The 12106-nt window shown below is 44.8% G+C and overlaps 1 protein-coding gene across 1 annotated transcript; it reads left to right on the top strand.

Moving 5' to 3' along the window:
• The first annotated feature begins 408 nt into the window (after positions 1-408).
• Positions 409-3225, top strand: LOC109570175 (PRAME family member 8-like). The gene is made up of 3 exons (XM_019975966.2): positions 409-695; positions 1130-1702; positions 2703-3225. Exons 1-3 carry the CDS (start codon positions 409-411, stop codon positions 3223-3225), a joined length of 1383 nt encoding a protein of 460 aa, XP_019831525.2.
• The last annotated feature ends 8881 nt before the right edge of the window (positions 3226-12106 follow it).

Here is a 12106-nt window from a genome sequence, read left to right as displayed (position 1 = left end):
CATGATGCTCTTCTTCCCATAGTTTTAAGGCTCTAAGTGATTTCAGTATTTTCCCCCTAATAGATGGATCCTAACCTTCAGTTCTTGGTACCACTTCCCACTGAAACATGATTAAGCAAAGCAGTGAATGGAAATGGATGGACCAGTGGTTGGGTTTCTTCCTTCTTGATCCTTAAGAAGTGCTTGTTCTGGTACCCATAAGGGCAGAGCTATGCCACTATGCCCACTAAGCCCAGAGTGAAATTTTGAAAAACTAAGGCTCTTCTCAATTGTCAGAGCAGAGACTTTATCTCTGAGTTGGTTCCTCTAAAGGGTGGGGAGACATATAAAGTGATATTCATGCTTACCTGAGAAAGATGCCTTCTTCTCTCCAAGTTCTTACAGGATTCCTTTAGGAGCAGATTCAGGATGAGTATCCGGAAACCCCTGAGACTCCTGAACCTGGCAAGAAAGAGCCTACTAACCGATGAGGCCTTGACCATTTCTACTCTGGAGCATCTGCCCATCGAGCTCTTCCCCCCACTCTTCATGGAAGCGTTCTGTGGAAGACACAGAAAGACCTTAAAGGCCTTGGTGCAAGCCTGGCCCTTTGTCCGCCTGCCTCTGGGGGGCCTGATGCAAATGCCTCATCTGCTAACGTTACAAGCAGTGCTCGATGGACTTGATGTCCTGCTCACACAGAAGGATCGTCCAAGGTGAGTCAGATGCAGGTAATCTGGTAGGATGTGAGCAATCCCAAACAGACAGCTGAAGACAGGAAAGTAGATGGCACATGGATGGGCCAGTGACTTCTGATGATGCCAATGAAGAAACACAGAGACTTGGCCATTGCTGAGCTCACTTTGGGAAATGCCTTCCAGCAGTGTAGGAGTGCCTAAGATGCAAGGAAATCTGAAAGTACAAGTCCCAGCCTCCCCCCAGGGATGTTTAAGGCCACTAGAAGTAGAAAGCTAAGGAAAATGGAAGAGGAAAAGAAGATGGAGGAAGGTGAAGCAGAGAGGGGAGAGGACAAGGCAGCACGTGATGTTGGGAATTTGAAGTAAAAACTCATGTGGGAAGTCCGAGTGTTGCCTAAAGTTTGTGTGGATATTATTAAAACCATCACTGCCAACCTGTTGTTTCCCCACAGGAGGTGCAAACTGCGTGTGCTGGATTTAAGGAATACTGGCCAGGACTTCTGGAGAATGTGGTCTGGATCCAGCATCCATGTGTCCTCAAGCTTTTCAATGGCACCAGGGGCTGAGGACAGGCCGAGGACCGAGCAGCCCTTGGCTCCCTTCGAGGTGTTCATAGAACTTCACCTCAAGGAAAGGAGCATGGATGGATTTCTCACCTGCCTTATGAGATGGGTGGAGCAGAGGAAAGCGTCCATACACCTGTGCTGTAAGAAGCTGAGGATTCTTTCACTTTCCATGGATAAAATTATGAAGGTCCTGAGCATAGTGCAGCTGGACTGTATCCAGGAGGTATACGTGGATCGCACCTGGCATCTGTCCACGCTGGCCACATTTGCTCCTCTCCTGGGCCAGATGAGCAATTTGCAGAAACTCCTCATCTCCCACATCCACATGCCTGATCCTGAGGAGCAGGAGGAAGAGCACATTGTCAGAATTACTTCTCAGTTCCTAAGGCTGCACCACTTCCGGGATCTCCATCTGGAATCCCCCTTCTACCTCGAAGGCTGCCTGGACCAGATGCTCAGGTGAGTGTGCACCACTGACCAGGTAACAGTGAACCCAACACTAGAATATCAAATGCACCGTCCCCTTTGCTGCTCCATTGTGAACTGTGGTATCACATAACCACCCAAATCTAGGTAGGGGTCCAAACTGGGAGGAGGCTCTGGAAAGGGACACTGTGCTGGAAACTATAGACTAAGGGTTAGAATCTAGGGGATGGTTATTTGGTTTCTTCTTAGGAAGAGTTATCTTTTCTAGGTGACTTAGGATAATAGGTAAGGGCATTGAACACGGACAACTCCAACAGCCCTGAGCATTTCTAAACTGAAGCTCTGGGTTCTTCAGCTTTCTGACCAGGATGAGCCTATCTCAAATTCCCTGTCTGTAAAAGGATATTTTTTGCTCCAGATACGGTAAATAATATATTGGAAATGCATGATTCTGTAGATGATGGTAATAGGGCAGGTGTCAAAGGGATCATAAAAATTAGAAGCTGGTTTGCAGATAAAGCAGGGATATAAGTGAGCCCCACAGGCTGGCATTCTCAGTGGATGCTGTGGGATTTTGCCCAGGTTTGTCCTCTATGCAAGTCACCCAGGAGCCTCACCTGCCTGAGATGGATGTCTGGGGCCAAAGTGTGTTCAGAAGGAAGCCTGGGTAGGAAGCATTTTAAGTATATCTCTTACTATTAACTTTCAGCGATGTCCAATCTTGATTGAGACAAGATGTCAAGCTCTCCTCTGAGTTTGTTCTAGTCCATTCCATTATCTTCATTCCTCTTCATAAGGAAGCAGAGAACATTTTTCTCTGCTTGAGTAATGAGGAGAGAGAGGTTTTGAGACTCTATGTACTTGACCTGGTCACACAAAAAAGGTGAAATGACTGGCTGCAATGAGATTGGCCATTCTGAGTATTAATCCTTATCAGATGATCAGTTCAAATCTAGGCTTGGGCAGATCACTTGTCTCTCAACTTGCAATCAACTTCCACCTCAGTTTCCAATACCTAATTCTTTCTCCCCAGGTGCCTGATGACCCCGTTGGACAACCTTGGGATTACTCGCTGCCTGCTTACAAATTCAGACCTGACCCATCTGTCTCAGAGTCCAAACATCAGTCAGCTAAAGGGCCTGGATCTGAGTGGGGTCACCATGACCTACTCTAGTCCTGAGCTCCTCCCAGCTCTGCTGGAGAAAGTTTCAGCCACCCTCCAGGAGCTGTACTTAGAGCAATGTGGTATCAGGGACTCCCACTTGGAATCCATTCTGCATATCTTGAGCCGCTGTTTCCAGCTCATGTCCTTCAGTCTGCATGGGAACCTCCTCTCCATGGCCATCCTGGAAAAGCTGCTGCGACACACCTCTGGGCTGCCCAGGTTAAGTCAAGAGCTATACCCTGTCCCTCAGGAAAGTTTCAGCTCTGATGGGATCCTCCAACCCAGGAGACTTTCCCAGTGTCAGACTGAACTGGTTGAGATCCTGGAGGACTTGGGACATCCCAGGACCATCTGCATTAGCTTCATGCCCCTATCCACCCTGTGGAGATAACACATTCTATCATCCTGAGCCCATCATATACAGTGATAACACCCTTGCTTAGTCCATAGCATCAGTGGAAAGCTTTCTTCTGAGCACTTGGAAACTGAAATCTAGGACAAGACACATCATGAAAGGGAAATAAGCCATGGTTTCAGATATCTGCTCAATGTGAATGTGAAAAGGAAAGGTGATCCTGTAGGGAAGCAGGATTGCAGAGGGAAATACTGTCTCCTGGAATAGGAATGCTTGTAGAGTCAGAACTAAGAACCTACATTTCTTTAGGTGGATTTGAGCTTGAGATTCACATGTTGGAGTAATCCCTGGGAAGATGGCTGTAAAGAAATGGTCAGAAATAAAGAGTCCCTCATTGTAAATGGATTGCTGGTGTTCATGATGTATTTTTCCTGATTTTTCAGTTCATATCGGGGAAATCTCCAGACATTGATTAAAAAAAAAAAAAAAAAAAGGCACTGAGTTGTCTATGATCCCAAAACCTTACCATTCCCACCAGGTCTTTATTCAACCTGGTGCATCTCTTACCTCCTTGCTTACTTCTGGAGCTGTTCAGTGGGGTAATATACACACAGAGAAACAGACTCAGTGGCCAGTGAGCCACTCCAGTGCAGACCCCAGGCAGGCCTCTCACTGCTGACTCAGGCCATGACCCTGGACATGAGCAGCCTTCTTGGTTGTCCTGGTCCCTCCATAACTTTCAGTTACTGACCTTTTTGTGGGGGTGGAAAGGGTTTTACTGAAAGAGGCATGGCTCCCAATTCTGGAAGGGGTCGTCCACACTGCAGATAAGCTAAACTTCTGAGCCTTGCTGACCTATTCCCATGGTGGATAATGATCCTTCTTGAATTAATCTATTGACCGGGGAAGTTACATACTTTCCTTTAGCAAAATACTAAAATCATAGAGGCATGTAACATGGTTTCAGTGTTTCTATACCTCATCAAAAATCCTTTCAAGGATTACATTATATTAATGAGAAATTGTCTTTATCTCCATAAAATCCCCTGTCTCTCTCTATTACAGAAGTCTGTAATAGCATGTTTTGACATCAGATGTTAGGTTGTGTAAGGAAACACCTGTGGGTGTATGTGACCTCCTTGCCTATGGTAAGATACTGTATTTGTCAGGGTTCTCCTGAGTAACCACTAGGGGTATAACTGATTGTTGAGCAATGTGTCTGTTAGAGGCACTACCCTCTGTTCAGTTGAGTTCCCTGTATCATTTATTCTCTGCCTTTCTTTTCTTCTTTTCCACATCCTTGAATTCCACCAACTAGATCCTATAAAACAATATATACTCTTGGAAAACATCTGTGTTTAAGTGCATCTGAGCGTTTCAAACCAGTGTTTTCCAGGGTCACCTGTATATGTATTAGAGGAGATTTACTATGGGAATGGGTTTGCCTAGAGGCTGAGAAGTCTCTCAGTCTGCTGTCTATAAACTAGAGTACCAGCAAAGACAGAGGTTTATCTCAGACTGAGGATTAAGGCTGAGAACCAGGTAAGGTGATGATGTTACACTAAGTCTGGGGCCAATGATCTGAGAACTAAGGGAACTGCAGGGAGATTAAACCAGTCAATCCTAAAGGAAATCAGTCCTGAATATTCATTGGAAGGACTGATGCTGAAGCTGAAGCTCCAACACTTTGGCCATCCGATATGAAGAACCTGACGCTGGGAAAGATTGAAGGCAGGAGGAGAAGGGGATGACAGAGGATGAGATGGTTGGATGGCATCACCGACTCGATGGACATGAGTTTGAGCAAGCTCAGGGAGTTGGTGATGGACAGGGAGGCCTGGCATGCTGCAGTCCGTGGGGTTGCAAAGAGTGGTATGTGACTGAGCGACTGAACTGAACTGAGTGGCAGTATTGGTGACCTCCTCCCAAAGGGCTTATGCCACCGCTGCTGCTGCTGCTAAGTCACTTAGTCATGTCTGACTCTGTGCGACCCCATAGACGGCAGCCCACCAGGCTCCACCATCCCTGGGATTCTCCAGGCAAGAACACTGGAGTGGGTTACCATTTCCTTCTCCGATGTATGAAAGTGAAAAGTGAAAGTGAAGTTGCTCAGTCGTGTCCGACTCTTTGTGACACCATGGACTGCAGCCCACCAGGCTCCTCCATCCATGGGATTTTCCAGGCAAGAGTACTGGAGTGGGGTGCCATCGCCTTCTCTGGGGCTTATGCCAGGACTGTTTAATTCAGTGCCCATAACCCCATGGCAGCCACTGTCAACGCACGCCTCCAATGGAGATTGCTGGACACTCACAAGCAGGTCTGGATCAGTCTCTTATGGAGTCACTTCTCCTTTCTCCTGGGTCTGGGTGGGCACAAGGTTTTGTTTGTGCCCTCCAGGCTGTAGATTGTCTGTTCAGTGGCTCTATGATGGGGCTCATATGCCCTGTCTCCCAGATCTGCTACAGACAGAGCTCCTGTCCCCATGATAGGTTACTGCTGACCCGTGCTGCTGCAGAAGGCATTCAGACACTCAAAGGCAGGTCTGTCTCAGTCTCTAGTGTGATCCCTGGGTCCTGGTGCACACAAGCTTTTGTTTGAGCCCTCCTAGCATCTCTGGCGGGTATGGGGTTTTATTCTAAGTGTGGTTTCACCCCTCTGGGCTTAAGTCAGGACTTCTCTGAAAAAGTTGGCTTAAAATCATAATAAGGAGTAAGAGTAGGGGGCTTCCCTGGTGGCTCAGTGGTAAAGAATCCACCTGCCAAAGTAGAGACTCGGGTTCAATCTCTGATCTGGGAAGTTCGAACATGCCCCAGAGTAACTAAGCCTGAACTTGTGCTCAAGAGCCTGGAATCCTCAACTATTTAAGTCTGTGCAAACATTATTGTGGTTTTTTTTTTTTTTAATTAATTTTTTAATTTTAATTGGAGGCTAATTACTTTACAATATTGTATTGGTTTTGCCATACATCAACATGAATCCACCACGGGTGTACATGTGTTCCCCATCCTGAACCCCCCTCCCACCTCCCTCCCCATACCATCCCTCTATTGTGGTTTTGAACCATGAATTTTAGATCATTATGTGCTTTGCCGTGCTTAGTTGCTCAGTGGTATCTGACTCTTTGCAACCCAATGGACTGTAGCTTGCCAAGCTCCTCTGTCCATGGGGATTCCCCAGGCAAGAATACTGGAGTGGATTGCCATGCCCTCCTCTAGGGGATCTTCCCAAACCAGGGATCACACCCAGGTCTCTCACATTGTAGGTGGATTCTTTTACTTGTGAGCTACCAGACCATAATATGTAGGCTCAAACACATCTTTATTTATCAAGGTAGGAACCATTACAATCAACACATTTTTGCCAATGAGTAATAAGTTTGTTTATTCTTGTAGTGTAAAAATCCATGCTTCAGAATTCAATGAACTCTTAGAAAGCATTTTATGCCTCCTGCTGGTTGTGGAAGCATTTCCCCTGAAAAATATTGTCAAGATACTTGAAGAAGTGGTATTTGTTTGGTTAGAGGTCAGGTAAATATGGTGGATAAGGCAAAATTTTGTAGCCCAATATGTTCAATTTTTGAAGCCTTGGTTGTGTGATCTGCAGTCAAATGTCATTGTGGAGAAGAATTAGGCCCATTCTGTTGATGAACACCAGCTGCAGTCATTGCAGTTTTCAGTTCATTTCATTGATTTATTGAGCATACCTTTTAATTGTAATGGTTTTCCCAGGATCCAGAAAGCTGTAGTGAACCAGATGGGAAACAGACCACCAAACAGTGATCATGATCTTTTTGGGTGCAAGTTTGCCTTTGGGGAGTGCTTTGGAGCTTCTTCTTGGTCTGACCACTGACCTGGTCATTGTCAGTTGTTGTATAAAATCCACTTTTCATCACAGGTCACAATCTGATTGAGAAATAGTTCATTGTTGTGGCATAGAATAAGAGAAGAAGGCACTTCAAAAAGAATTTTTTGATTTTCTGTCAGTTCATGAGGCACCCACTTATGGAGCTTATTCACCTTTCCAATTTGCTTTAGATATCCGATGACAATAGAATGGTGGACATTGAGTTCTTTGGCAACTTTTCCTTTAATTGAACTGAACTGAACTGAAGCCCAGAGGACCAAGCACATCCCCAGTTGCATTTGCCTTCCTCCCTTTAACAGACTCATGATCTGCTATATTTCTGATGTACAACCTAACTAACAGTTTGATACAGATAGTTTATATTGTTTCCTTTGGGAATGACATCACAGTGTTTTTGCAACTGCTTTAATTGTGGGACATTTTCATTACATTAAGGAGAGTGGCTGCGCTTTGCTGGAGCAGCCGTGAAGAGATACCCCATGTCCATGGTAAGAGAAACCCAAGTAAGATGGTAGGTGTTGCAAGAGAGCATCTGAGGGCAGACACACTGAAACCATAATCACAGAAAACTAGTCAATCTAATCACACTAGGACCACAGCCTTGTCTAACTCAATGAAACTAAGCCATGCCTGTGGGGCCACCCAAGATGGGCAGGTCATGGTGGAGAGGTCTGACAGAATGTGGTCCACTGGAGAAGGGAATGGCAAACCACTTCAGTATTCTTGTCTTGAGAACCCCATGAACAGCACGAAAGGCAAAATGAAAAGATAATGAAAGAGGAACTCCTCAGGTCAGTAGGTGCCCAATATGCTACTGGAGATCAGTGGAGAAATAACTCCAGAAAGAATGAAGGGACGGAGCCAAAGTAAAAACAATACCCAGTTGTGGATGTGACTGGTGATAGAAGCAAGGTCTGATGCTGTAAAGAGCAATATTGCATAGGAACCTGGGATGTCAGGTCCATGAATCAAGGCAAATTGGAAGTGGTCAAACAGGAGATGGCAAGGGTGAACGTCGACATTCTAAGAATCAGCGAACCAAAATGGACTGGAATGGGTGAATTTAACTCAGATGACCATTATATCTACTACTGCAGGCAGGAATCCCTCAGAAGAAATGGAGTAGCCACCATGGTCAACAAAAGAGTCCGAAATGCAGTACTTGGATGCAATCTCAAAAACGACAGAATGATCTCTGTTCGTTTCCAAGGCAAACCATTCAATATCACAGTAATCCAAGTCTATGCTCCAACCAGTAACGCTGAAGAAGCTGAAGTTGAATGGTTGGTTCTATGAAGACCTACAAGATCTTTTAGAACTAATACCCAAAAAAGATGTCCTTTTCATTATAGGGGACTGGAATGCAAAAGTAGGAAGTCAAGAAACACCTGGAATAACAGGCAAATTTGGCCTTGGAATACGGAATGAAGCAGGGCAAAGACTAATAGAGTTTTGCCAAGAAAATGCACTGGTCATAGCAAACACCCTCTTCCAACAACACAAGAGAAGACTCTACACATGGACATCACCATATGGTCAACACTGAAATTAGATTGATTATATTCTTTGCAGCCAAAGATGGAGAAGCTCTATACAGTCAGCAAAAACAAGACCAGGAGCTGACTGTGGCTCAGATCATGAACTACTTATTGCCAAATTCAGACTGAAATTGAAGAAAGTAGGGAAAACCACTAGACCATTCAGATACGACCTAAATCAAATCCCTTATGATTATACAATGGAAGTGAGAAATAGATTTAAGGGCCTAGATCTGATAGATAGAGTGCCTGATGAACTATGGACAGAGGTTCATGACACTGTACAGAAGACAGGGATCAAGACCATCCCCATGGAAAAGAAATGCAAAGAAGCAAAATGGCTGTCTGAGGAGGCTTTACAAATAGCTGTGAAAAGAAGAGAAGCAAAAAAGCAAAGAAGAAAAGGAATGATATAAGTATCTCAATGCAGAGTTCCAAAGAATAGCAAGAAGAGATAAGAAAGCCTTCCTCAGTGATCAATGCAAAGAAATAGAGGAAAACAACAGAATGTGAAAGACTAGAGATCTCTTCAAGAAAATTAGAGATACAAGGGAATATTTCATGCAAAGATGGGCTCGATAAAGGACAGAAATGGTATGGACCTAACAGAAGCAGAAGATATTAAGAAGAGGTGGCAAGAATACACAGAAGAACTGTACAAAAAAAATTTTCACGACCCAGATAATCATGATGGTGTGATCACTGACCTAGAGCCAGACATCCTGGAATGTGAAGTCAAGTGGGCCTTAGAAAGCATCACTACGAACAAAGCTAGTGGAGGTGATGGCATTCCAGGTGAGCTCTTTCAAATCCTGAAAGATAATGCTGTGAAAGTGCTGCCCTCAATATGCCAGCAAATTTGGAAAACTCAGCAGTGGCCACAGGACTGGAAAAGGTCAGTGTTCATTCCAATCCCAAAGAATGCTCAAACTACCGCACAATTGCACTCATCTCACAAGCTAGTAAAGTAATGCTCAAAATTCTCCAAGCCAGACTTCAGCAATATGTGAACCATGAACTTCCAGATGTTCAAGCTGGTTTTAGAAAAGGCAGAGGAACCAGAGATCAAATTGCCAACATCCGCTGGATCATCAGAAAAGCAAGAGAGTTCCAGAAAAACATCTATTTCTGCTTTATTGACTGTGCCAAAGCCTTTGACTGTGTGGATCACCAGAAACTGTGGAAAATTCTTCAAGAGATGGGAATACCAGACCACCTGACCTGCCTCTTGAGAAACCTATATGCAGGTCAGGAAGCAACAGTTAGAACTGGACATGGAACAACAGATTGGTTCCAAATAGGAAAAGGAGTACGTCAAGGCTGTATATTGTTACCCTGCTTATTTAACTTACATGCAGAGTACATCATGAGAAATGCTGGGCTGAAGCACAAGCTGGAATCAAGATTGCTGGGAGAAATACCAATAAGCTCAGATATGCAGATGACACCACCCTTATGGCAGAAAGTGAAGAGGAACTCAAAAGCCTCTTGACGAAAGTGAAAGAGGAGAGTGAAAAGTTGGCTTAAAGCTCAACATTCAGAAAACGAAGATCATGGCATCCAGTCCCATCACTTCATGGGAAATAGATGGGGAAACAGTGGAAACAATGTCAGACTTTATTTTTGGGGGCTCCAAAATCACTGCAGATGGTGACTGCAGCTATGAAATTAAAAGACGCTTACTCCTTGGAAGAAAAGTTATGACCAACCTAGATAGCATATTGAAAAGCAGAGACATTACTTTGCCCACAAAGGTCTGTCTAGTCAAGGCTATGGTTTTTCCAGTGGTCATATATAGATGTGAGAGTTGGACTGTGAAGAAAGCTGAGCGCCGAAGAATTGATGCTTTTTAACTGTGGTGTTGGAGAAAACTCTTGAGAGTCCCTTGGACTGCAAGGAGATCCAACCAGTCCATTCTGAAGGAGATCGGCCCTGGGTGTTCTTTGGAAGGAATGATGCTGAAGCTGAAATCCAGTACTTTGGCCACCTCATGCGAAGAGTTGACTCATTGGAAAGTCTCTGATGCTGGGAGGGATTGGGGGCAGGAGGAGAAGGGGACGACAGAGGATGAGATGGCTGGATGGCATCACCGACTCGATGGATGTGAGTCTGAGTGAACTCCGGGAGTTGGTGGTGGACAGGGAGGCCTGCCATGCTGCGATTCATGGGGTCATAAAAAGTCAGACACGACTGAGCAACTGAACTGAACTTGATTACACTTATCTATCAAAACATTCCAAAACAATGGTGCTTTCAAATTTTGTTTTAATTTCCAATCTCAGGAAACATTAATGGCTTCCCTGTCTCACACCCATGGTTATAACTGACCCTATTGTGTGTGGAGGGTGTGTGTGTGCCATGCTTAGTCATGTCCGACTCTTTGTGACCTTATGGAGAGTAGCTTACCAGGCTCCATTGTCCTTGGGATTTCCCAGGCAAGAATACTGGAGTGGGTTCTCATTTTCTTCTCCAGGAGATCTTCCCAACCCAGGGATGGAACCCGGGTTTCTAAGATCTCCTGCTTGGCAAATTCTTTACCACTGCACCACCTGGGCAGCCTCCGTCAATGACCCTATTAGTTAAACCCAATCAGTGTTCCTGGAATGAATCGATGATTGAGTCTTTGACACCCCTCCCCCCATGTATCCCTCCTGAATGAATATCTGATTCAATCAATTCATCTGATTATAGGCAAAGATCCAATCAGGATTTACCTGACGGACATTCAGAAATCTAATCAGTCATCACGTTCCCTATTGGATGGTAGTAGTTGGGTAGGGGAAGACATAATTAGAAAGGCCTATAAAAAGCTGAAGCTTCAAAGAAGAGGTGCAGAAACTTCTTCCTCTGGAGTCACTGCCTGGCTTCTCCACCAGATCCGACCTCTGAGTACCCTGCCAACTACTGCAGAGCTGGTAAGTTACAGACCTCAGCAAAGGGCATGTGTGTTAAGTCACTTCCGACTAAGTCAGTGTCCAACTCTTTGAGATGCTATGGACTGTAGCCCACCAGGCATCTCTGTTCATGGGATTCTCCAAGCAAGAATACTGGAGTGGCTTGCCATGCCCTCCTTCAGATGATCTTCCCAACCCAGGGATCAAACCTCAGTCTCTTATGTCTCCTCATTGACAGGTGAGTTCTTTACCGCTAGCACCACCTGGGCAGCCCTCAGCAAAGGACATCCTCATCTTGATGGTGAGGTTTCCATTGGTGGCAAGCAGCAATGGATGTCAGGGAGATTTTCCTCTTTCTTTTCAGATGTATCGTTTAGTCTCTAAGTGTAATTTTTCCTTAGCCCCAAATATCTTGATCTATGCTTTCCTTTATGGCATTTAAAAATATCTTAACCAACTAGATTTTATGTAATGAAAACATCTAATTATTTGGCATTTTATTTCTTGACATTAAAAATAGTTTGTGCAAATGGCATTCACTTTTAGGGGTATCTGCTGCCTTTTTCCAAGGCCATTAACTGTGGAAGCTGAGGTTGGAGACTGCAGTGGGTTTCATGATGC

This window comes from Bos indicus, chromosome 16 (genome assembly GCF_029378745.1).
Source record: "Bos indicus isolate NIAB-ARS_2022 breed Sahiwal x Tharparkar chromosome 16, NIAB-ARS_B.indTharparkar_mat_pri_1.0, whole genome shotgun sequence".
Taxonomy (NCBI): Eukaryota; Metazoa; Chordata; class Mammalia; order Artiodactyla; family Bovidae; genus Bos; species Bos indicus.
This window is presented reverse-complemented; position numbering and strand designations above follow the sequence as displayed.